The sequence below is a fragment of the Acomys minous genome (genome assembly GCF_964271855.1).
Source record: "Acomys minous genome assembly, chromosome: 17".
NCBI lineage: Eukaryota > Metazoa > Chordata > Mammalia > Rodentia > Muridae > Acomys > Acomys minous.
The window spans coordinates 71,422,435-71,446,518 of NC_140500.1; the positions used below are offsets into that span (position 1 = coordinate 71,422,435).

At 49.3% G+C, this 24,084-nt stretch overlaps 1 protein-coding gene across 6 annotated transcripts in view; it reads right to left on the minus strand.

Moving 5' to 3' along the window:
- ST3GAL5 (ST3 beta-galactoside alpha-2,3-sialyltransferase 5) overlaps positions 1-24,084 on the minus strand; it is a 46,319-nt gene that overhangs the window by 15,643 nt on the left and 6,592 nt on the right. For 3 of the 6 annotated variants that reach the window (XM_084766888.1, XM_084766890.1, XM_084766889.1), the window contains exons 2-3: positions 9,654-9,777; positions 3,906-4,017 (exon numbers count right to left, since the gene is read on the minus strand). In XM_084766888.1, coding sequence (XP_084623014.1) covers positions 3,906-4,017; positions 9,654-9,777 — 236 coding nt within the window. The remainder of the gene's footprint in view (positions 1-3,905; positions 4,018-9,653; positions 9,778-24,084) is intronic. The other 3 variants (XM_084766891.1, XM_084766893.1, XM_084766892.1) reach the window with 1 other exon arrangement.

The window sequence follows — 24,084 nt, forward strand, 5'->3', positions numbered from 1 at the left end:
CCAGCAACAAGATGGGGGGCTGTATTTACAGGAACCAGCCTTAGAGGCAGAAAGAGATTCATGGTTGCCGGGGTCAGGGAGTGACTGCTAATGGTCTTGGAGCTTCCTTGGGGCGGATGATGAAAAGGCTCTGTACATACATCGCCACGCAGCACAGCTCGGTAAACATGTGGAAGACCCTGCACCATATGCTTAAAGCAGTGAATTTTATGATGTGTGAATTATATCTCAATAATGCGTGAATTATATCTCAATAAAGTGGTTAGAAAGAGAGAGGTTGAGAGGGAACAAGAGAGCAGGGGCAGCGCCAGGGTGATGGAGCCTGAAGGCTTACAGGTTCAGCTGTTAGAAATTCGACTGTGCGATCACAGAGCTTGCCTGAGGCAGAGACAAAGCAGAAACAGACAGCAGGTAAGAGCAGAGAACTGCCAAGAGCCAGCAGGCCTTAGACTCTCAGGAACTGGATGAACTAATGCAAATCTACTCTCAAACGCTTTACAGTTCAGACAGACCGGTAATCTGCTCACATGAATTAATACGAGAGGGAGTGTGACAAACGGCAGAAGATCTCAAGCCTTTCCTCCTGCAGTCTGGTTGCTTGTCCGATACATCTTTCTGTCATTAAAGCCACCTAGGCAGGTCCCATCACTTGCTCTAAGGCAGATCTTTCAGGCTATGTAGTGTTCCCATCCTTTCTATGGCCTCGGAGATACAGTCCTGGGCCTCTTTTTGGTCTTTATCAAAAGTCACGAGGGCTCTGAAGAACTTTAAGGAGAAATAGCTACAGTAATTATGGGGCTGGAGCAATGAGTCAGCCGTCAGGAGCACTGGCTGTTCTGCCAGGGGACCTGGGTTTTATTCCCAGCATCCATCTGGAGGATCACAACCATCTGTAAATCCAACTCTAGGAGATTCAATGCCCTTTGCTGGCATCTGTAGGCACTGCACACTTATGATATGCAGACATCCATGCAGGCAGAACATCTATATATAAGCTGGGTGTAGTGGTGGAGCACTCAGCACGCAGAGGCAGGCGAATCTCTTAGCTCGAGGCTAGAGTGAGTTCCAGGACAGTCAGGGCTACACAGAGAAATCCTGTCTCCAAAACTCAAAATCACAAACTCAAAACAAAACAACAAAAAACCCTATACGCATAATATTTAAAAAAAAAAATAGCCACGCGGTGGTGGCGCATGCCTTTAATCCCAGCACTCAGGAGGCAGAGGCAGGTGGATCGCTGTGAGTTCGAGGCCAGCCTGGTCTACAAAGTGAGTCCAGGACAGCCAGGGCTACACATAGAAACCCTGTTTTGAAAAAAAAAAAAACTCTAAAAAAGATCACTAGCTATAATAGTCAGACCAGGAACAGGGGTAATGGCTGAATGTCAAAGTACGTGCTGTACAAGGTGAGTACTCATGGAAAAACCAAGCGTGTAATTAAAAGGAGAGGAAAATAAATGCATGAGAAAGTAGGGATGCTCAGCAAAGGATCAGACAGAAGAACCCATGCGATTCAGTAACGCACACCATAGGCCATTATCTTAGCCTTTGCCGGGAGACAGAAACCAATCAGGATGTCACAAGCCCTGATCCAAGAGTGCTGCCAAAGGCCCCGGGACTGGCGGGCTTCGGGGGTGTCTGCAGGACCAGAGACAGACCTGCAGAGGAGGGAGCTCCAAGCAGAGGATATGATCTGGACACACGAGGCTTCGACGCTGATGTGGAACATGATGAAACAAGAGGGAACAGGAAGGATCTGAGGACAGAGGACAGCAGGAAAGCAAAACCCTGAGAGGAGCCGCCGAGGCCAAGCTCCCCGGTGGCTTGTTTACCTATCTCAACCATAAAAACACTGGACGAATCTGAGGAACTCACAGACCACGAGTAGGAACGAGTGTGTCCAAATCAAACAAGAAGGGAGTATTGACATGGGTACGCGCCGTTCCTGGTATTTACCAGTTGAGAAAACTTGGGTCCAACAGATTCAGTACCATTGGGTCAGGTCGGGTTGGGTTGGGTTTGGTGAGACAAGGCTTTGAACTGGCAACAACCTTCCTGCCTCTGCCTCCTAAGTGCTGGGATTGCAGAGTGGTCAGGACTCTGGTCATCTCGGCTGTGAGACCGGGAGGACGGCATGCCACGCCCCAGGTGATCCTGAGTTACAGCATGGTCCAGCCGCGCAGTGGCTCCTGGCATGTAGCAAGCACTGAGCGAGGTGAGCTATACTAACTACTTGAGTTGGATGTGGGCTAGCAGTTCAAACCTGCAGGCCAGCATCTGTCTGTAGGCAAACACGACGCTGGGGAGAAGGAGGAAAGACACAGTGAGCCACACTGCGTGCAGTGCTCCTAGTGGGCTCAGTCCCACCACACCATCTTACTTTAAACCACCGCTTCTTTTACCCTGGGCTGAACACTGATAATTTGACTACTCAACTTATCGGTGAAATCTATACTTCAAGTATCAGACAACTTAGAAACATCAATAAAAACTGAAAGGAAAACTTTGGAATCTATGTGAAAATCTTTTAAAAACCTGTCTTGGTGCTCACAGAGAAAGCCCCTGGGAAGGCAGGAATGTTCAACATGCAGTGTTGTCCCTTCAACGGAAGATGTGCACAACCTGTTTCTGCCCACAGGGCTGAGAAGAGAGGGGGGATCGCAGCCTGGGTGATCTTTGAGTTATCTGTACGGCCAGGGGCTCCCTAAGCTCTTTCAACCGGGACTGGAGGAGCTAACGGCCCAGATGAGCTCTGCGCTATCTGTATGACAGACCACTCGGACTCTCCCTCGCCCTGAGGGGAACTGACATGTGCTTTGAGAATAGTCTCGATGTAATTATGCCTCCTTGTGCACATGGGATTGTGTTACGCCAGGAAACTTTCTTTTTTCCACATTGCACTGTACTTAAATATGCCTAAAATAGACTGCTGTTGTCAGACTTGAGGAGTTTGAACCGACACCAAGCTACTGAGCCGTGCTGGACCAGATTTCCCTCTTGCCGCACTCGGATCTTTACTCTGCCGGCTCCGGTGTTTGCAGAGATCCCACAAACCCTGAGGCCCAGGAATGACGTTATCACACCAACAGAACTTTCGCATCAGCTGTTTTAGAAGAACGATGGCAGCATCATGAAGAAATGAACTCCATGGAACGTGGACTATAATTCTGCAGAACGGACGGGCCAGACGGTGGGATGGAAAGGGGAGGGGTGGTTTTTGGAGTGCTAAGATTTTTTTCCTTTGTCCTAGGACACAGCCTAGAGTCACCTGAGAAGGAGAGTCTCAACTAAGGGCCTGCCTAGATCAGACTGGCCCGGGAGCATGTCTGTGGGGGACTGTCTTGATTGTTATTGGATGTTCGAGGGCCCAGCCCCCTGTGGACAGTACCATTCCCCACGCAGATGGTCCTGGGCTCTAGAAGGAAGTTAGTGGAGCATGAGCCTGTGCAAACTAGCAAGCAGTGTTCCCACAGGTATGCAGTACTCCCGCAGGCGGGTAGTGCTCCTGCAGGAGTGCTCCCGGAGGCGGGTAGTGCTCACGCAGGCAGCGCTCCCGCAGGCAGGCAGCGTTCCCGCAGGCACGTAGTGCTCCTGCATGATTTCTGATACACCTCCTCTGCTGTGAGTGAGGTCCCTGCTTACAGGGTAAATCTGAATAAAATAGCAAGCAGGTCTGCCTTAGAGTCCCTGCTTTAACTTCCCTCAATGGTAGACTGTAACCCGTAAACTAAAATAAAGCCTTCTTCCCCTCAGTTGCCTTTGGCCACAGTATTTTGTCACAGAAACGTAAGGAACCAGTACGTTCCTTTAGGTTTTCATTAGTACTTCTCTGTCATCCAGCAGAGACGGGGTGCAGCTACAGTGTGTGCGGGAAATGCTGCATGTGAAGTACATGCAGCAGCTCACCTTTACGTGGTCAGGGCCCACATAATGCATTCTTCTCACGTCACATTCTTCAACAGTGAAATTTAACTTGAGGATGTACAGGAGCCACACTCCAAATAGAACCAACGTACACCTGGATGGGGGGAGTCAGGGATGGTAATGCACTCTGTGATACCCAGAGAAGAACATAAACTAAGTGCAATCCTAATGCAAGTGAAAAAATTAAAATTAAAAAACAAAACCTGTGGGTCGTGATCTCTCTGCAGGTCGGTTAGGCCCAGCCACAGGGGTCGCGTATCAGAGAGCCTGCACACCAGCTATCTACCTTACAATACATAACTGTAGCAAAATTATAATTGTGAATTAGTTTTATAGTTGGGGTCACTACAACATGAAGAACTGTATTAATGGGTTGCAGCATTAGGAAGGTTGAGAACCACTGATATATACAGTAAAAGGAAGGTATCATTTCCTGATGAGACAAATCAGTAGTTTAGGATTCTCTTTTTTATAAGCAAATGTAGAGTCGCCCCCACACTGCGTCTTTTTACAAGTGCAGAAAAATCTAAACCACACTAAGGATGGTGAAACTAAACAAGAGGTAGCATCAGTAGAATTGCGGAATCCTTGCTTCGATTTCTTTCTTTTTTTTTTTCTTTTCTCTCTCTCTCTCTTTTTTTTTTTTTTTTTGCCCCTGCTTCTTTAACTACTATCAGGCCTTTATCAAAGACACAATCCAGGTACAAAGTGAGGTGGAAAAGCCAGAGATGCGGGGCTCAGAGATGGCTCAGTGGTTAAGAGCACTGACTGCTCTTCCAGAGGTCCTGAGTTCAATTCCCAGCAACAACATGGTGGCTCACAACCATCTATAAAGTGATCTAATGTGCACTGTATACGTAATAAATAATAAATAAATCTTAAAAAAAAAAAGCCAGAGATGCAGTTCTAATGTATGAAGTTCTTGCAGGTTTTAAAAGAAAAACAATCTCACATGCTGGCTAAACACCACCCGTAACTCCAGACTGAGGGACCCTCTCCTGGCCTCTGGCACTAGACACACACATGGTGTCCAGACACACCTGCAGACTAAATACTAAAAACCCCTAATAACCTCCCTGGATAACTAGAAAATCCTACGAAGGAATGAGTGATTCAAAAGCACCAGCATTGCCCCTGAGCACATCAGAGAGCTGTCTCTACAGCGCTCATAAATTCACACATGCTTAATATTACACCACAAATACACACATGCACATGTCAGACAGACAGACAGATACAAAGGCCTTGGAGGAAACAGTATCTAGTTTTGGCTCTAGAGGTCTTGGTGGGTTTGGTTTTTTGTTTTAGATAGGGTCTCTCTAATTAGTCCTGGCCTTCCTACAGCTTGCTATATAGACTGGGCTCACCTCTAACTCACAAAGATCCGCCTGCCTCTGCTTTCCAAGTGCTGGGATTAAAAATGTACATCACCAGGTCCAGCCAAGATCTTGGTTTTAATAAATTAACACCAACAAATGAAAGGTTAAAGTACCTAAGCCACAATTTTAAATATAAAATATAAAATAAAATATAAAAGCCACCGCTTTAAATAATATACATTCTTAAGCCCTATTTACTTTTATTTTATGTGTATGAGTATTTGCCTGCATGTATGTACACTCCCCACATGTGTGCTTGGACCCCAGGGAGGCCAGATGAAGCCGTCAGATCTCCTGGGACTGAAGTTACAAGTGGCTATGAACCATTACAGGGATGGCCAAAACCAAACCCAGGTCCTCTGGGCGGGCAGTGAGCGCTCGGGAGGCACCTGCTCAGGAAGCACCTCTCAGACTCACCAATCTTTGCTCTTATACAAACAATGGTGAGGAATAATCTTTTGAGAAAAATAACTTATTTTCTTAAGGCAGAGGCAGTTTTTAAAAATGAAGCTCCTAGCACATTATGTTGGCCATACCAGATCAGACACCAAATGCAGAGGAAACGGGTCTGAGGGTGACAAAGCAAGGAGGGGTTGCTGGGAGTGTGCAGGCTTCTGAGTTCTCACTTCACCATGCTGCACGTGGAAACCTGCACTGTCGCTTTGTTTTGGTTGGTGGGTTGGTTTTTTTGAGACAGGGTTTCTCTGTGTAGCCTTGGCTGTCCTGGACTCGCTTTGTAGACCAGGCTGGCTTCGAACTCACAGAGATCCACCTGCCTCTGCCTCCCAAGTGCTGGAATTAAAGGTGTGCGCCACCACGCCCGGCTATCTGCACTGTCTCTTACTCTTCCCTTGGGACTGAATACACGGTCAGGTAAAGAAGTATTGTCTATGAAAATGGCTTGGCCGAGTCAAAAGAATGAAAATCTACACACACACACACACACACACACACACACACACACACACACACACACACACATCTTATACATCCAAGATACAGGTAACTTTAGTTCTCCAGAGCAGCAGAAAAATACAAGGGAGAGGGAGAAGGCATTTCACTGGGCCCCTTGATACCTTTTTATTAATCTTATGAGCTCAGTACACTCGACTCCTATCTTTAAACACTATGGCATGTGCACGAGCTTGCATGCGTGTTTGTGCATGCATGCTCCCATATATGAGTACCACCTGTGTCACAGCTTGTGTGGGGGCCAGAGGACTATCTGTTGGAGCTCGGTCTCTCCGTTTAGGTCCCAGGAGATTGAACTCAGGTCACCAAGCCTTTCGACTGGCATCTTTACTCTCTGAGCCACTTCCCTGCCTCCAATGCCTATTTCTGAGACAGGATCTCTCCTCTTGGCCTAGAACTTTCCAAGCAGCGTGGATTGGCTGGCTGGTGAGCCCCAGGGGCCCGGCTGTCTCTAAGACTCCCCCAGCTCACCTGGCTGCTTTACCATGGGTTCCGGGGATTGAGCTCAGCTCCTCAGCACTTTAATGACTAAAGTGTCTCCCGGGCTCCCATTGCCCCCGCACCCACCCATTTGAGACAGAATCTCAGGTATCTCAGGGTGGCCTCGAAATCAAATAAATCAAATCGCTATGTAGCTAGAAGATCTTTAACTCCTAATTCTCCTGCCTCCACTTCCTAAGCACTGGGACAGCAGGCATATAAAATCTGACATTAAACCACATTTATGAATGATGATAATCAATGATGATGATCAAATCCAGGGAGTCTTGCATGCTAGCCGTGTCCCCCAGGAGCCCCAATTTGACTTTTTTTTTTTAATGAAAGAGTATTAAAGACATCCTCACACCTGTTCCATATGCCCCTCTTCAATGTACTTCCTCGCATGGTCTGCTGCCCACACAGCACTCCGCATGGTCTCAGGCCCTTCAGCAGGCACCTGATTCAGTGCTGGGTGTGCTGGGCGCCTCAGGAGCCACCAGCTGCCTGGGACCAAATGGGATACAAGCCTTTATTCCCATAAACGTCCATAAAGTGAGGTGGGAGACTAAATTTTGTCTTTCTCTCTGTTCTCACGCTCCTTCCTCTCTCTGCTTTTTCAAACAGATTCTTATGTGGCCCAGGCTAGCTTCAAAGTTAATATGGAGCCCAGGCTGGCCCTGAGGTCCTCCCCAGCCTCTTCAGTGCCGGGATCACAGCGTGGGTTTACATTTTTTCTATCTAAAGGCTTGTGCAGAACTTTCAGCTTGGAGGCTGTGGAGATGGCCCAGAGGGTTAAAACCACCAGCCGCCAAGTCTAATGACCTGAATTCGATCCTCTGGGATGCACATGGTGGACCTGACTCCCCTGGGCTATGCTCTGGGATGCACATGGTGGACCTGACTCCCCTGGGCTATCCTCTGGGATGCACATGGTGGACCTGACTCCCCTGGGCTATCCTCTGGGATGCACATGGTGGACCTGACTCCCCTGGGCTATCCTCTGGGATGCACATGGTGGACCTGACTCCCCTGGGCTATCCTCTGGGATGCACATGGTGGACCTGACTCCCCTGGGCTATCCTCTGGGATGCACATGGTGGACCTGACTCCCCTGGGCTATGCTCTGGGATGCACATGGTGGACCTGACTCCCCTTGGCTATGCTCTGGGATGCACATGGTGGACCTGACTCCCCTGGGCTATCCTCTGGGATGCACATGGTGGACCTGACTCCCCTGGGCTATCCTCTGGGATGCACTGACTCCCCTGGGCTATCCTCTGGGATGCACTGACTCCCCTGGGCTATCCTCTGGGATGCACTGACTCCCCTGGGCTATGCTCTGGGATGCACATGGTGGACCTGACTCCCCTGGGCTATGCTCTGGGATGCACATGGTGGACCTGACTCCCCTGGGCTATGCTCTGGGATGCACATGGTGGACCTGACTCCCCTGGGCTATGCTCTGGGATGCACATGGTGGACCTGACTCCCCTGGGCTATGCTCTGGGATGCACATGGTGGACCTGACTCCCCTGGGCTATGCTCTGGGATGCACATGGTGGACCTGACTCCCCTGGGCTATCCTCCTGGGATGCACATGGTGGACCTGACTCCCCCGGGCTATCCTCTGGGATGCACATGGTGGACCTGACTCCCCTGGGCTATGCTCTGGGATACACAAGGTGGACCTGACTCCCCTGGGCTATCCTCTGGGATGCACATGGTGGACCTGACTCCCCTGGGCTATCCTCTGGGATGCACTGACTCCCCTGGGCTATCCTCTGGGATGCACTGACTCCCCTGGGCTATCCTCTGGGATGCACTGACTCCCCTGGGCTATGCTCTGGGATGCACATGGTGGACCTGACTCCCCTGGGCTATGCTCTGGGATGCACATGGTGGAACTGACTCCCCTGGGCTATGCTCTGGGATGCACATGGTGGACCTGACTCCCCTGGGCTATGCTCTGACCCCCAAGTGCATCTAATGGCATATGTCTGCTGTGCATGTACGCATGAGCACACGCATATACACACTGCATAAATATATTTTAAAACAGGGCGTTACGTGATGCCTCAGGGGGTAAAGGTACTTGCCACCAAGCCTAAGAACCTGAGTTTGATCCCCATAACCCACATAAAGATCGACAGAAAGAACTGACTCTATAAATGCGTCCTCTGACCTTTAAAAGTGCACTGCTGCATGTGAACACACATACATACACACACTCACTCATACACACACACTCACTCATACACACACTCATACACACACTCACACACTCACTCTCACACACATTCATACACACACTCACACACACTCACACTCGTACACACACAGAAAAAGAGATGAGGGAAAGATGGAAGGAAGGAAAGAGAAAGAAAGGAAGAAAGACAGACAGACAGACAGACAGAAGGAAAGAATACATTTCAACTTGGTTTGGCTGGTACCAAAGAAACCTGTCATGTTCTTCCTTTGCTAATTTTCCAAGGTGCCGGGTATGAGTCACCTGGCTTAAACTCTTGCTGCACCTCCAGTGTTTACTATTCAGTGGTATGCAGGAATCTCCAGAGGACTTTAACTTGACAATTTACATTAGCGCACAATAGCTCAGGACACCTCTTTTGTTAAGCAATGCTATGAGGACGGGACACTGTAAGCTTCTCTCAGGCATCCAAGCTCAGAGACTCATCATCTGCTGGGAATGGCGCTCCTGTCAAAACCATCCATCAAATGCGAGCCGTGCATAAAATCACTCATCTGCGCACTGAGTCTTCACTCAGCTGTGGCTCAACCTGCTCCTTGGACCCAACATTTTCCTTGGACCTCACCGAACGCTTCTCCTAACCTTATGCTGTTAGTCGGGAGGGACGGTCTTGGGCCTGCAGGTTGTGCTTACTTGAGGATGTATTTTAATAATAAGCTGGGTCTTCCCATCTTGTGCTGGGTTCCGGTGTACCATTGCAGGAACGGCCTGCAGCAATCACTTCTCGGTTTTACAGAGGCGAACTCATTTGGTATTGCTGAGGAGAGAGAGGAAGCCGGGGAAGAAAGAGACAAGTGATAAATGGATTATACTTTAAGAGGCTTTTTAAAGTTTATAGGTTTTATATTTTTAATGTGTGATTAAAAAAAAAAACCCTGGCAATGGGTAAAGAGACACCTTGTTGTTGGTGGTGTTCATATGTCAGTCAAGGGCAGAGCAGATGGTAGTCTTTTGTGCATCCTAGCTTAATGCCTGGCTTGGTGGCCAAAGTTGTTTTATGCCCAGGACTCAAATCAAATCAAATCAAATCAGATCCAGGCGATGCGTCTCGGAAGGAAGAAGACAGACAGAGACCAGCAGACCACCATGTCACCCACAGCCCGGCCCTCCAGTGTGCGGCACAGGCAGGCCACAGATACCTGCTTGCTGACACACTATACAACGTGGATGGAGGATGCCAGCCACGCCATCGTGCCCACATGCCAGCCGTGCAGACAGCCTGCACCTGGAGCCACCACGATGTGCAAGTGTGTGGTGATCAAATGGGGGAGAAAGGGAAGTGGAGCAGCTTGAGCATTATGAAGAAAAGGTGAAAATGGAGACTGCAGGGTGGAGAGGAGTAGCCTGGCGTGAGGACCAGCCCTGCCACCTCAGGCCACAGCGAGGTCCCCGCCTGAGCTGCGCTGAGGGCCATGCCTGAGTCTGTGGCTCAGGTTACCACTGGAGTACATGGACATGTGCCTTGTCAGGGCAGCCGCTGGGAACCACCCGGATGCCCAGGGGCTGAACATCACTAGCTCTATCCTTATGGATGTGCACTCTGGAGAGCTGGCCCCCTCTCTCACCGCCAGCGGTATTTGGGAGAATGAGCCGTGTGCCTCGCCCAGGCAGCATGGCGGAGCTGGCCCTGATGGTGCAGTTGTGGGCAAGACAGCCCCACGGGCAAAAGTGTGGGAGAGCTGACCCCATCACTTGTGTGCTGTGGGGTGACACAGTCGCAGAGGTGATGCCTCCCCACCCCGCCCCTCCCCACCTCTGACAGTCAGGGGCATGAGCTCCGGAGAGGCTGCAGCTGCAGCACTCAGGAGAGCAGGCCCTGAACCTCACCTGGACAGCACAGCAGAGCTGATGCTGGTGGGGGATGCAGGTGAACCAACCCTGAAGGCAAGAGCACGGGAGAGCTGTCCCAACACCTGGTCTGCTGTAAGGTGGCATGGGTGTGGAGGTGACGCCCTAGTCAGGAGAGCTGGCCCCAAGAGCAGGAGAGCTTTCCCAGCCCCTCACTGGCTGCAGCACTTTAGAGAGCAGGCTCTGCACATGGCCTGGGCAACATAGTGAGCCAGCCTCATGAGTGGAAGAGTGAAGACCTGGCTCAGCCCTTCACAGGCTGCAGCACTTGAGAAAGTGGGCCCTGCACCCTGACCTGGCAGCACAGTGGGGCTGGCTCTAGAGATGTGGGTGTGGGTGAGCTGGCCCCAAGGGCAGGAGAGCAGGAGAGCTGACCCTGCCTCCTGCTGATGACGGCATTGGGTGGCCTAGGCAGAGCACTGCTGGAGAGCTCACCCTGGTGGTGTGGAGAAGGGAGAGCCAGTGCACTGACCAGCTCTGCTTCCCCCTCCCACCCCCTAGCCCCCACCCCCACCCGGCAGACCCAGATCCAGGGCTCAAGATGCAAGTTGTAAAGTATAAGAAAATGATTTAAGGGGTGGGTGCTGTGGTGCAGGCCTATAATCCCAGCAGAGGCCAGCAGTCTCTGTGAGCTCGAGGCCAGTCTGGCCTACAAAGTGAGTCTAGGAAAGCCGAGGTTACCCAGAGAAACCCTGTCTTGAAAAAGCAAAAACAAAACACACACACAAACAAAGAAGGAGGAAGAGGAGGAGGAGGAGGAGGAGGAGGAGGAGGAAGAGGAGAAAGGTATATGAAAAAATGGGAAATGTTTCATATTTCAGGTTTCTCCCCTCTCTAAGCTATTGTTATACTAAGATTTCAAAAGTTCAGAGTTTGAACACTGATCAATGGAATCCCATAAGCTGACAGAACAACTACATGTTACTACCAGTCACAAGGCCAAGATATTAACTTTCATTTGATTGTATTCTAAGTATAGATTTAAAGGTGCTTCTTATTGGGTTAAAATTATATCTGTCGAACCTATATACCCAGCTCTCTGGACAGAGGAGAAAAAAAAATGTTCGTGTTTTTAGCCCAGGGCCGTAGCTTTTGCTAGGACTTGGAGGCGTGGTCCTACCCCAGCTGGTTTGCAGACACCTTTTAGCTGCTTCTTCTACAATGTGGATTTCAATACAGGTAACAGCAATAATGTGACCTTATCTAAAACTTTTATTTCTTTTGTAAATAATGAATTCATGTAAGCTTAGGGAGCCGTAAGAGCCAACCACACCTCCCACAGGTCAGAAGTCTAGTCTAGATAAGTTAGAGAAATATGGTGTTGACGACAGAGATAAGTTCAGATAAGCGTAGATAGTATATAGACAAGTCCAGATAAGGATGTCCAGGCTTCCCCACCTGCCTGCTGCTCAGGGAGGGGGCTCTCCTGGTTTTGGGACTCCTCCCCCTCCCCAGTGACTAGAACCATGGGCCTCAAAGTTTCAAATGTAAGAGTTTCCTAAACTTTAACTTCTGTCTCTAGTTTATATCTGTTTCAGCAGATTTCCCACTGAGAGACAGATTTCCACACGACAGACACCGCCCCGCAACCAGCCGCCAATGGCCGCCAGCCCCGGGCTTGCATAAAGCTCATGTGGACCAATCCACTTGATGGGATTACTCCACGCCTCTTCAGCCGGGCCAGCTAACCAGATGTTTCTGATGGATGCCCCACTGCCTGAATCCCTCCCAACCTTTGATTAGCATTCCAGCCTTCTTGGATCCTGATTTCAGCAGGGACAAAATGACTACCTACTGTGCCTACTGGCACACCTGGAGAGGTAGCTGTTGAAAACAAACAGACCCAGATCTATCAACGGGTAGATTCGTGAGCTGAAATTCTTCTACAATACAATGGGGTGCTTGACTTGCTTTATGCAGCACAAGGAGATAGTGTGTAGCTTTAAGAGAAATTTGTGTTGTTTCTATAAACATTCGATAATCTGGATGTACCCCCCAAAAAACAAACATTGCAAAAAAAAAAAAAAAAAAAAAAAAAAAAAAAGAGGGAGGAACAACCTGAGATGAAATAAATTACTGGGTCTCCATTCTCACTTCAGGATCCTTCTAGATAGTAACTCTGAGGTCAACCATCTCAGGGCTTTTGACCCTTCTGTCTCTGCCCATTACTGTTGGCCCCTGCATTACTAATGCCTTAACTAGATGCTAATTCCAGTCCGGGTACCATTAAACTGGGTTATTAGATCCCAATGTAAACAAGTACCACGGAGTCAAGGATTTGACTCAGCGTACAACTCAAGGGGGGGGGGAATGGGACTCATGACCACTTTTTAGGAACCCCAGACGGTCCTGGCCAGAGTCCATCTTCTTGATCAGTATTTAATTAAAGCTTGCTTCAAATCTGGCTCAAAAGATTGCGGTAGTGGCCTTACTCTCAACCGGTGGGATCAAGACGCCTCCCATCCCACTGGCTTCAGGATGACAAGGACAGAAGGCACCTATGCGGACAACTCGTATTCTTTCAGTGCTATAGCCTGATGCCCCCAAGGAAAAGGCCACACAATTGCGTTGAAGATTCAAAACCCGTAGTGGGGTTTGAACTCTGCCACGCAGGAGAGCTGTAATGCTGCGCAGCCAGAACCCAGATTATCTTGGGCTATCTTAATAAACCCCACCAGACATTTAGCACCTAGATTCTGCATCAGGCTTAGCCGACCAGATGCTAAGTGAACTTCCAACTATCTTGCAAAGCCTTTGGAACATATTAACACATAACCAACCCAAAGCTAACACTGTCATCAGATAGCATCTAAAACCTGCAGCAGAGCCAGGTGTGGTGGCGCACGCCTTTAATCTCAGCACTTGGGAGGCAGAGGCAGGCGGATCGCTGTGAGTTTGAGGCCAGCCTGGTCTACAAAGTGAGTCCAGGACAGCCAAGGCTAACACAGAGAGACCCTGTGTTGAAAAAAAAAAAAGGCAGTTGCTTCTAAGCTTCATGTCCTGTGTTGGACCCCCAGGGGCACATGGTGGAAGAGGTGGCCCCTGCAAGTCGCCATGGCACTCATGTGTGCACATATACACGCACCATTTCAACAAGTAAAATGTAATAATTTTTTAAATGTCCCTAAATGTTGCCACATGTCCCTGGGAGACAAAAGCACCCCAGCATTATTGGGATAGCTATCATGGATGCTAGTATTTCAATACTGCCTCATTTGAAAGCCATGAAAGGTAATTAGAGTTAAACGAAAGGCTGAAATCAAAAGCTGAAACTAATGACATCTGCGTTTCAGTATCTAATCTGCGCTGGGATTGGAACGTACAATTTCAAGAGCTCTTGGTTTATCAACACGGTGGTCAGGTCCTTACCTGTCAAGGGTGTACAGACAGTAAGCATGCACTGGCCTGAATCCACACACCGAGGTAGGCTGAACAAAGCAGGCCGGCAGCCAGTGCACAGCTGTGGGGGGAACGCACCCTCTCCCAGATCCAGATGATTTATGTGGCAGTTCCCCCCAAGGCATCAAAACCACAGAAAGTGCTGCTTGCTCAAGTTTCCCAACGGTCTCCCAACCGTCTCCTAGTAGGTAACTGTACACACACAGTCCCTCCCTCCAATACCTCAGCCGGAGTTTCACAACCCGACCTTAAACAAGAACCACTTGAGGCGGTAGAGCATGCAAATTCCCACACTTCATGCCCAGACTGTAACACCTGGCAGGATCAGGTGAGGACGCCCATTTTCAAGCCATTCCCTCATGTAATGTGTGCACAGCACTCGAAAAAGAAATCCACCTTTTCAGCAACCTTTTCACGGCAGATAAAGCACATGGAACAAACAGGTTTCTGCATGAAGGCTGTCAAGATCCTACAAAATGAGCCAAGATATAAGGGTCTGTCTTCAATGAAGAACAAAACCACTGTTCTGAAAATCTGCTCCCTGCTTGGTTCTGGCTAATTAACCCTCTATTGTCCTGAGGGAGGTTTTAATCCACACCAACTGAGACGCTATGTATGCCCACACACCAGAAGAGGGCACCAGAATCATTATAGATGGCTGTGAGCCACCATATGGTTGCTGGGAATTGAACTTCGGACCTCTGGAAGAGCAGACAGTGCTCTTAACCTCTGAGCCATCTCTCCAGCCCATAAGTTTAAAATATTAAGGCAACGAAATTCCAAATGCTTGGGACAGTCTCAAAAAAACATCCATTCTCCAAAGCGAAAATGAGTCTAGACTAAGGGCACCGATGGTGCCTCTCCAGGGTTTTGCCCAGGAGCAGGTACTCCCAGGGCCTGGCTCTCAAGCCTTCCTTGGATAAGGCCCTTGAGAAACAGCAAACACCTCTCAACCTGCTTATCTGCTTTGTGGCTTGACTTCCCTGCACTGGAGAGACAGGCGCTGACAAACGCCAGTCGATTCGCCCACTCCCCACACTAACATAGGAAATCCCTGAGTGAGGGTCCTGTCCGTTTTGCTCACTGTTGTAATTCGGGATCCTGAGAGTGCCTGTGTGAAAAAGGCACTTAACAAGCACCGGTTGGTTGGCTGAAGAGAATGAAGGAACGCACTGACCCTCAGCCTGCAACTGGATCACACTGAGAGTGCACCCAAATTCACCTGTGCTCCCATATCAAATATAAGCATCACTGGAGTCTCTTTTCTATTTATTTATTTATATTTACTATTTTGTTTTTGTTTTTTTCTAGACAGGATTTCCCTGGACCTTGCTCTGTAGACCAGGCTGGCCTCAAACTGGGAGATCGGGCCAGGCCCTGCTTCCCAAATGCTGGGGATTAAAGGAGTGTGCCACCAACACCCCAGCTAAAGTACAGGCCACCAACACCCCAGCTAAAGTACAGGCCACCAACACCCCAGCTAAAGTACAGGCCACCAACACCCCAGCTGAAGTACAGGCCACCAACACCATAGCTAAAGTGTAGGCATCTTTTTTGTTTTTCAAGACAAGATTTCTTTGTGTAGCCTTGGCTCTCCTGGAACTCACAATGTAGTGTAGACCAGGCTGGCCTTGAACTTGGAGATCTACCTGTCTCTGCCTCCCAAGTGCTGGGATTAAAAGGCCTGTGCCATTACTCCGGCTCATTCACTGTTTCTTAAGTGTCCAGGTTACAAATAAGACCCCCTGAATGTGAGTTGAGGGACAGGCAAACAAATCAATGAGGGTTCCATATTCCAGTGGGGGTGTGCCTGGGAGAAAAAGCAACTGTCATCTGATGCCACCACCTTCCTAAGAGAACAGGAAAGAGTTAAAATGCTCAACTACTATGTCAATTTGATGTGGGCCAAGACACGGTTGAAGTACGTTTATTAATCTGCAAAAAAAACAGGGTTGGGCAAAACTTTGTATTGCTTTTCTTCCTTCCTGGGGCATTAGAGTCCTCACTCACCTAACTTTGCAAAGTAAGAACAGTAAATGGCTTAGCTAGTTGGACGGGTGCTAAAACTGTTAGGGCCCTGGAGAGAGAAAAAGAAAGCAAGAATAAACATTAAAGTTAGACTAAAGGCCCCCAAAAGGAAAGAGTGGGCAGTTTACGTCTCTTTTCTTTTTTCTCTCTTTTTTTTTAAAGTTCAAACACATACGCACAGAGAACGCAGCAGTGTTTACTATGGGCTGGGCTTGAAGGCAGACAGCCATGAAGGGGAGGGAGGGTAAGGTTCTGGCGAGCGAGGAGCAGCATGGGTGCCACTGGAGCTCAGCAGTTCAGAGGGACCTGCAGAGAGAGGCCCATGCACCTACACACCCACAAGCTGTTTTGGGGCCCAAGTAGGAGATCCTCCTTTGAATCCAAGCGCTGGCTGGCCCCCACCACTACCTTTGCACAGAGGAACCTAGCTGGAAATAGGGGTCGGGGCAGCGTAAGATGCAAGTTAGCTCTATTACAACCTTATTGCCTGTGAAGAATTCAGTCAGCCAAAGTTAGCCAGACCGCAGCCATGTTAATTAAGCCTTTGCTGACTATCTATGGCAAGCTGAGACAAGTTAAGAAAACTTTCCACTGCTGCTCCTCATTGCTTCTACCCCACCCTACCCAGAATCCCCTAGCTTAAGATGGTTTCAAGAATAAGTATACCCCTATCTCACCCCAACAGCTGCCAAGACCAACAGCCTCTGGGCTGACCCCTCACTCCTTCCCACTCCCCATTTAATCTACCCAATCCCCTTAGAGGTTAATTCTGTTGGCCAATTAGGTTTGTACTAATTGCTGTTGCTGAATTATGCTTCTGTAAAGGGTTTTTTTTTTTTAACCCACTGCTTTGGGTACTCGGGGGTCCCCAACTCTTCTGAGCTTGTTGGATCCCGGAGCGTTGGCTCAATAAAACTCCTTTGTTTTTCCATCGACTCTGGACTCCGACTCTCCCTGGGCTTCTAGGAACAGACTCTGCCGGTCTGAGACTAACAGCAGAGCACAGACCGGAATCAATCCAGAGGGAGTGAAGGATGAGCCAGCCGCCCGAGGGGAGGACTTTGGAGTATCATCAAAGTACTTGGTAGGCATGCATGAAATTCTCAAAAATTATAAAAATATCCTACTTTCAGAAGTGTGAGATTTCTACTGAAATGCACAACTTAGGGTTCTTTTTTGGGGGGGTCTCCTTTTTTGCTTTGTAGGTCTTGTTTTGAGACAGTATCTTCACTATTTAGTCCAGACTAACTTGAAATTCAGGATCCTCCTGCTCAGTCTCCTGAGTACTGGGATTCCAAGTGTATGCCACAACGGCAGCGTGGGCTGATCCATCTTTAATAGGCAAATACTGAGGCTTATACCTTGTCTGCTATGGAGGGTTGGACCATAGCACCTTACAGTGTACAGATGTGTGCTTTGGTTTAAATACACTTCAAAGTCTACGAGGGAAACTTCTCTCACAGCACCGTGGTGGGTGCAGTCTGAATCAGGAAACGGGAAGCAGGGGTGGTCAGAGCTAGCTAAGCAGATGCCCCTGCGGCCAGCCACAAACCAGGAAGCCTCTAAGCACAGCAGCAGTAACGCGCAGCACAAAGAACTCTGAAGCCAGCAGAGACCAAGGTCTTCATTCTGTTCCCTGAAAAGGTCAGGAGGGACAGATGCAACAAAGGAAATAGCTGGGTGTGGTGGCGCACGTCTGTCATCCCAGCACTCTAAGGAGGCAGAGGCAGGTGGATCTCTGATCTCTGTGAGTTCGAGGCCAGCCTGGTCTACAGAGTGAGTCCAGACAGCCAGGACTACAAGAGAAACCCTGTCTGGAAGGAAAAAAACAAAAACAAAAACCAAAAAAACCAACACAGGAAATGAGCAACAGCAGCTGGAGGCTGCAGAGATGCCCACATGACTTTCTGAAGCAGTTTTACACTTAGAGAAAGCCTGCAAGGACAGTGTCAGGAGTTCTCAGGCTAACATGTGTGTTGCCATCTGCTCCTGTCTAATATACATAATTTATTTAAACACCTGAAAGCAAGGTGGAGTCGTAGTGAAACCCTGAACATTATTTTCCTAGAAACAAAGTCATCCTTTATACAAGCCCAATATAATCATCAATGTGAGGATATGAACACTGACTCAAAACTAGACTCTAATATAAAAGTCTCAGGAAGATCTTCCTAGTAGTTCCAAGTCCTGATTATTGAACAAAAAACAGCAACAAAAAAATCGTTGCCCCTTTTCTAGGACACAGTCCAGCATCGTATGTGAGGCCCAATGTCTTGTCTCTTTGGCTTCCTTTAATCTGAAACAGTCTGTATGTCTGATGACCTTGACATCTTCTCAAAAACCACAGGCGGAGTGTTTTACAGAATGTTCCCTGGTTGAGGTTCATCTGATGTTTCTTCATGATTCAACTCAACTGGGGCCAGAGCTACCCAGTGGGAGGCTGTACTTTTTTCTCAGTGTTTTCTCAGCAGGCACGTGGTGCTCAACTGGCCTGGCACTTGTGACAGCTCATGTGAGCTGCTGGTTAAGGTGGCCTGAGTCTGCTGCTATTTTCTCTTGATGAATTAATCAGTGACTGGGTGGGAGACTCCGAGTTCCCTTCTTCCTTTTCTGGGAAGAGGGAATGCACCAGGGGCGGCTACTTTTACAAAGCATTTGCCTGCGAATAGTTTCAGAAGGTGACACCCTGACCATCCCGGTAGGGAGCACGAAGGCAGGCAGGCACAGCGCTGTGGAGTCACCTAGAGCTCACAGCCATCCTCAAGTTAAAAGCAGAGAGAAAGGAACTGGGCCTGGCATGGGCTTCTGAAATCCCAGCCTACCCCCAGGGGCTCCCCGCTCTAGCAAAGCCATAGCTCCCAATCCTTCCGAAACTGTTCCATCCATTAAGGACTAAGCGTGCATTCTCATTCAAACCATCATCTCTAGAAGCTAAGTAAAGTTCCTCCCCCACCCCCGCTTCATCAGAGCTGCTTGTTTCAGTAGCCACTGATGGAGAAAAGGCTCCGTTCACACCTCAGGAGTAAGATTTGTCAGAACAGGCACCGGGGGCTCCTGCCAGGCTCCTCAAGGCCTCTCAGCTCACGCTCACTCTCATCAAGTAAGAAAACTAGGGAGGAGCTGGGAAGGTGGCCCACGGGTTAAGAGCAGTTAGTGCTGGTGCACAACTTTAATCTCAGCACTCGGGAGGCAGAGGCAGGCGGATCGCTGTGGGTTCGAGGCCAGCCTGGTCTACAAAGTGAGTCCAGGACAGCCAGGGCTATACAGAGAAACCCTGTCTCGAAAAAAAACAAAACAAGAGCAGCTGTTGCTCTTATAGAGGACTCTGGTTCAGTTTCCAGCACCCACACAGCAACTCACAACCATCTCTAATCCAGTCCCAAGAGATCTGATGCCATTCCCTGGCTTCTGTGAGGACCAGGCATGCCCATGGCGCAAACATATAAAATAGAATTAAAAAATCTGTAAAAGAAAGAAAACTATACACCCACTTGATAGGACCTAATACTATACTAGCTGTTGCGTGTCTGTTAGAGACGTCCCAAGAAATCCAGAAGCAGAAGAGATGCTGGCTTTTGTTTTGTGTTTGTTTGTTTGTTTGTTTCAATGAGTAATGCCGAGGGCTCATCTCCGTGATTCTGCCTCCTCCTCTGGCATGGTGGTATCCAGGGACTCTAAATTGCTTTATCCAGGAAAATATTTTAGCTTTCTCTCTCTGTCCCCCACCCCCTCTGTGTGTGTATGTGTGAGTGTGTGTGTGTGTGTGTGTGTGTATGTGTGTGTGTGTGTGTGTGTGAGAGAGAGAGAGAGAGAGAGAGAGAGAGAGAGAGAGAGGGAGGAAACATAAAAGTGTCTTCCTCTACTGTTGTGTATCTTATATTTCACATTTTGTTTGTTTGTTTGTTTGTGCTGAGCTGGCTAGCCAGCCTCCTGCCCTGCCCCAACTGCAACACTGAGGTAACCAGACTGCAACTACACCCAGTTTTTATGTGGGTGCTCAGTATCTGAACTCAGGCCCTCACACTTGCCCAGTGAGCTCTCTTCCCGACTGAGGCATCTCCCCAGCCTTGAGCTGCTGTTGTTACACAGTTAGGCACTTCAGAGAACGGTCAGTGGAAATAAGATGAGAAAGATGTTGGCCTCCAGCCCAGGGTGCCCATGCGCACACGCTTAGCTGTATCCTGTCAGCCTTGTGTATTTTCCATGAACAGCCTGGGGCTCCTACATTAGCCTTCTCTGACCTCTGAGGATGAAGGCCCATAACAAAGGACTGGAATCTTGTTGACTGTCCCAAGGATGGCCACCATCTAGAATCGCTCCTGAAGCCCAGGAGAGGTGTTCGTGTACAACACAGGCCGCCTTTAGGTATTAGGGCTTATACTTCCGTTGCAGCTTCGGCTGGGCAGGGCTGGTCTGGGCCGGTACAGAATTTGTTTTGTTCTCCTAACAATTCTCCCTACCCCTTCAGTCTGTTTTGCTTTAACTAAGTCCCCTTAAATCCAATGTGAATTTTCCTGCCTCGGGCTCCCTGGGCTACAAGCATGAACTACCATGCCCAGATTTATACTCCTTTAAATAAATATCTAATAAGCAAATGTTGCACACTAGGAAAAGAAATAATCCCTTTCCTCTTTCAATGCATATGACTAGGAGCCCCCAAATACCCAAATACTCAAAGAACCAACCATGAGATAGTGGGGCTGATGGATAAGGAGCCACAGGTCCATCAGAGGACGTGATGAGTGTGAGTGAGTGCTCCAAGGACAAGAAGGACTTGAATGTGTCCTAGTGGAAAGCCCCGAGGTGGGCTGAGGCTGGCTGGATCGGTGGGGGGCAGGGGGCACTAAGAGACAGTGGTCACACAATTCAACTAACAAGTCACCAGGGCATCCACCTCGGCAGAGCAAGGCCAAGGCCCTGGGATGGTCAAGAGGTCACTTGAGCTCACGGCTGCTGAGGGATGACTGAACTGCAGAGCCAAAGCCAAGAAGGCAAGAAGAGGGCCAAGCAGGAGATGTCAGGAAGTAAGATGCCTCGGAACTTGGGGACTGAGCTGGAAGCAACAGTTTTTAAAGTAACAGAGCACAGGAAGGTTCTGGTGTGGGCTGCAGCTCTCAGGACAATTCAGTGGTGGAAGTGGGGGTGCTCCTCAAAGAGAAAGAGGACAGAGGGAGTGAGAGAAGATGCTAGGGAGAAAACTTCTTCCTAGTGGGTTCTTATGTGAGAGCTCTCGAATGGGGGAGCTGACATGACCACATTATCATCCTAAAAGCGCCTGCTATAGTGAAGCAAGTCTGTGGCAAGCCGTACCGGTCCTAGAGCGAACTCCAGATGCCAAGTTTTTTTTTTTTAATCTTTATCTTTCGTTTCCCTATAAAATGAAAAGATAAGTTGTCAGGCTGAATAAATCATACTTTAGAGGAGAAAATGAAAGCAAGCAGAAGAGCTGGGGGTGAGAGGGCCAACAGTAAGATGTGCACAAATACATCCCAACGCTCCCTGCAAGCTGGAGAACAAAAGCAACCAGGAAGAAATGGCAACAGTCAGGCTTCTAGGATGGTAAAGTACCACCATCGCATCACCAAAACGAACCACAGATATACTCCCAGGGAGGCAGGCCGATGGATGCTGTGGGTACCACCATCGCATCACCAAAATGAACCACAGATACAGTCCCGGGGAGGTAGGCTGATGGATGCTGTGGGTACCACCATCGCATCACCAAAATGAACCACAGATATACTCCCAGGGAGGCAGGCCGATGGATGCTGTGGGTACCACCATCGCATCACCAAACAGAACCTCAGATATACTCCCGGGGAGGCAGGCCGATGGATGCTGTGGGTACCACCATTGCATCACCAAACAGAACCTCAGATACACTCCTCAGGGAGGCAGGCCGATGGACGCTGTGGGTACCACCATCGCATCACCAAACAGAACCTCAGATGCACTCCCGGGGAGGTAGGCCGATGGATGCTGTGGATACTACCATCGTGCCAGGGACCAAACGGCCCGTGGCCGACCCCCACCCATTCAGCATCTGCAGCAAACATCCTGCTTGGCCACTCACTAGGCACGCAAGGCATCCGGCTTAGCCCTGAGAAGAGAGCGATCCGATCCTGAGATAACCACAGAGACATCCTGCTTTGCCCCGAACTAGGAAAACCCCTCCCCCTGCAGATGTTCCCGGGGCTCAACCCCAGAAGATTCTGTACTTTTCCATTACCCTCCTCGCTTACCCCCGCCCTCCCTAAAGCAGGTTTTAAAAAGCCTGCCCTCACCTTCAATAAACGGCTCTTGACAAGCTACTGTTTCCTTGAGCCCTGCCTCCCTCTCACCCATTTTTTATCCACAGGTTGCGACCCTCCTCGGCCCCCCAATAACTGACCAGCCGGCCTGGTGGAGTGGCGCCCAAGACGTGGGGCTCGAGGCGTGGGTTTCTCCCCGAACGGATTAAGGGACCGGTCCACTGGATTTTTCATGACCAGCCGAGCTCGCCCGGCCGGCCTCGTCATTAGGTGAGTCATCCGTTCGCAAATATCAAGAATGGGCCATTCGCTGTCCAAAGAAGCAAAGAGGCTTAAAGGACATACTCAGAGAGAGGGGTATTAGGGTAAAAAAGAAACATTTGATTGAGTTTTTTGTTTTTATTGACCAGACCTGTCCCTGGTTCATGATTGATGGGCCTACTATTCATTCTGAAAAGTGGCAGAAGGTGGGACGAGAGCTTAATGCGCTTATCCAAAAAGATGGTAATGCAGCGGTGGCGAACAGTATCTTTTCTTATTGGGGCCTTATACGGACATAATTGAGTCCGGCGAAAACGAAAGCGGACAGAGGCAACTCCTATCTGTGGCTGAACTCTGCCTGCGCAAATCTCTTCCTCCTTCTCGTTCCTCTTTGCAGGGTTCCTCTTTGCAGGGTTCCTCTTTGCAGGGTTCCTCTTTGCAGGGTTCCTCTCTTACGCTCATTGACATGTCCCCCGACTCTGTTCCTCCTGCATCCTCGAAATCTTCAGAAAATCCTTCCCCTGCGCCCGTTTCTGATTCTTCCACGCCCCCCCCCGCCGTCTTTGTCTTTACCCTTCGCTTCCTCCCGCCTATGAGGATCCTATCTCAACCATGGATTCTTTTGCGCTCTCGGCCTTTTTTTGTTGGCCATATTCGCGCTCACTCCACCCTGCCTGGGCCTCTGACTACACTTAATGCCCAGGTGGACTCAGCCACGGGCCGTTTGGTCCCTGGCACCATCGCATCACCAAACAGAACCTCAGATACACTCCTGGGGAGGCAGGCCGATGGATGCTGTGGGTTTTCTAGGCAGCTGTGACCTATTGATCTAGTCCAATAGACACCGTATTTGTCCTATAGAGGGGCATAGGAACACAGCTGGAGACCCCCAGTCAGGAAGCAGTGGTAAAGTCACAGGCGCCGTGCCGGGCCTGACAGGGCCTGGGAACTGAAGGACAGGAGGAAATGAAGACAAAAAGAGGAGTCTGTTCCGGCCGTGTTAACCTCAGAATGAGCAAGCATGCTCCTACTTCTGAAGCCAGCAACACACACATAAGTCTGTGAGAAAAACGACCAAAACACAGGACAGCCTTTCACACTCCAACCGGGCACCCTTTTATCTTATTTACTTATTTTATTTTTTGATTGTTGGCACAGGTCTCTCTACGCAGCCATGGCTATTCTGGAAATCACTACGTATGTAGATCAGGCTCAAACTCGCAGAGATCTGCTTGCTTACGCCTTCAGAGTACTGGGGTTAAAGGTGCGCACCACTG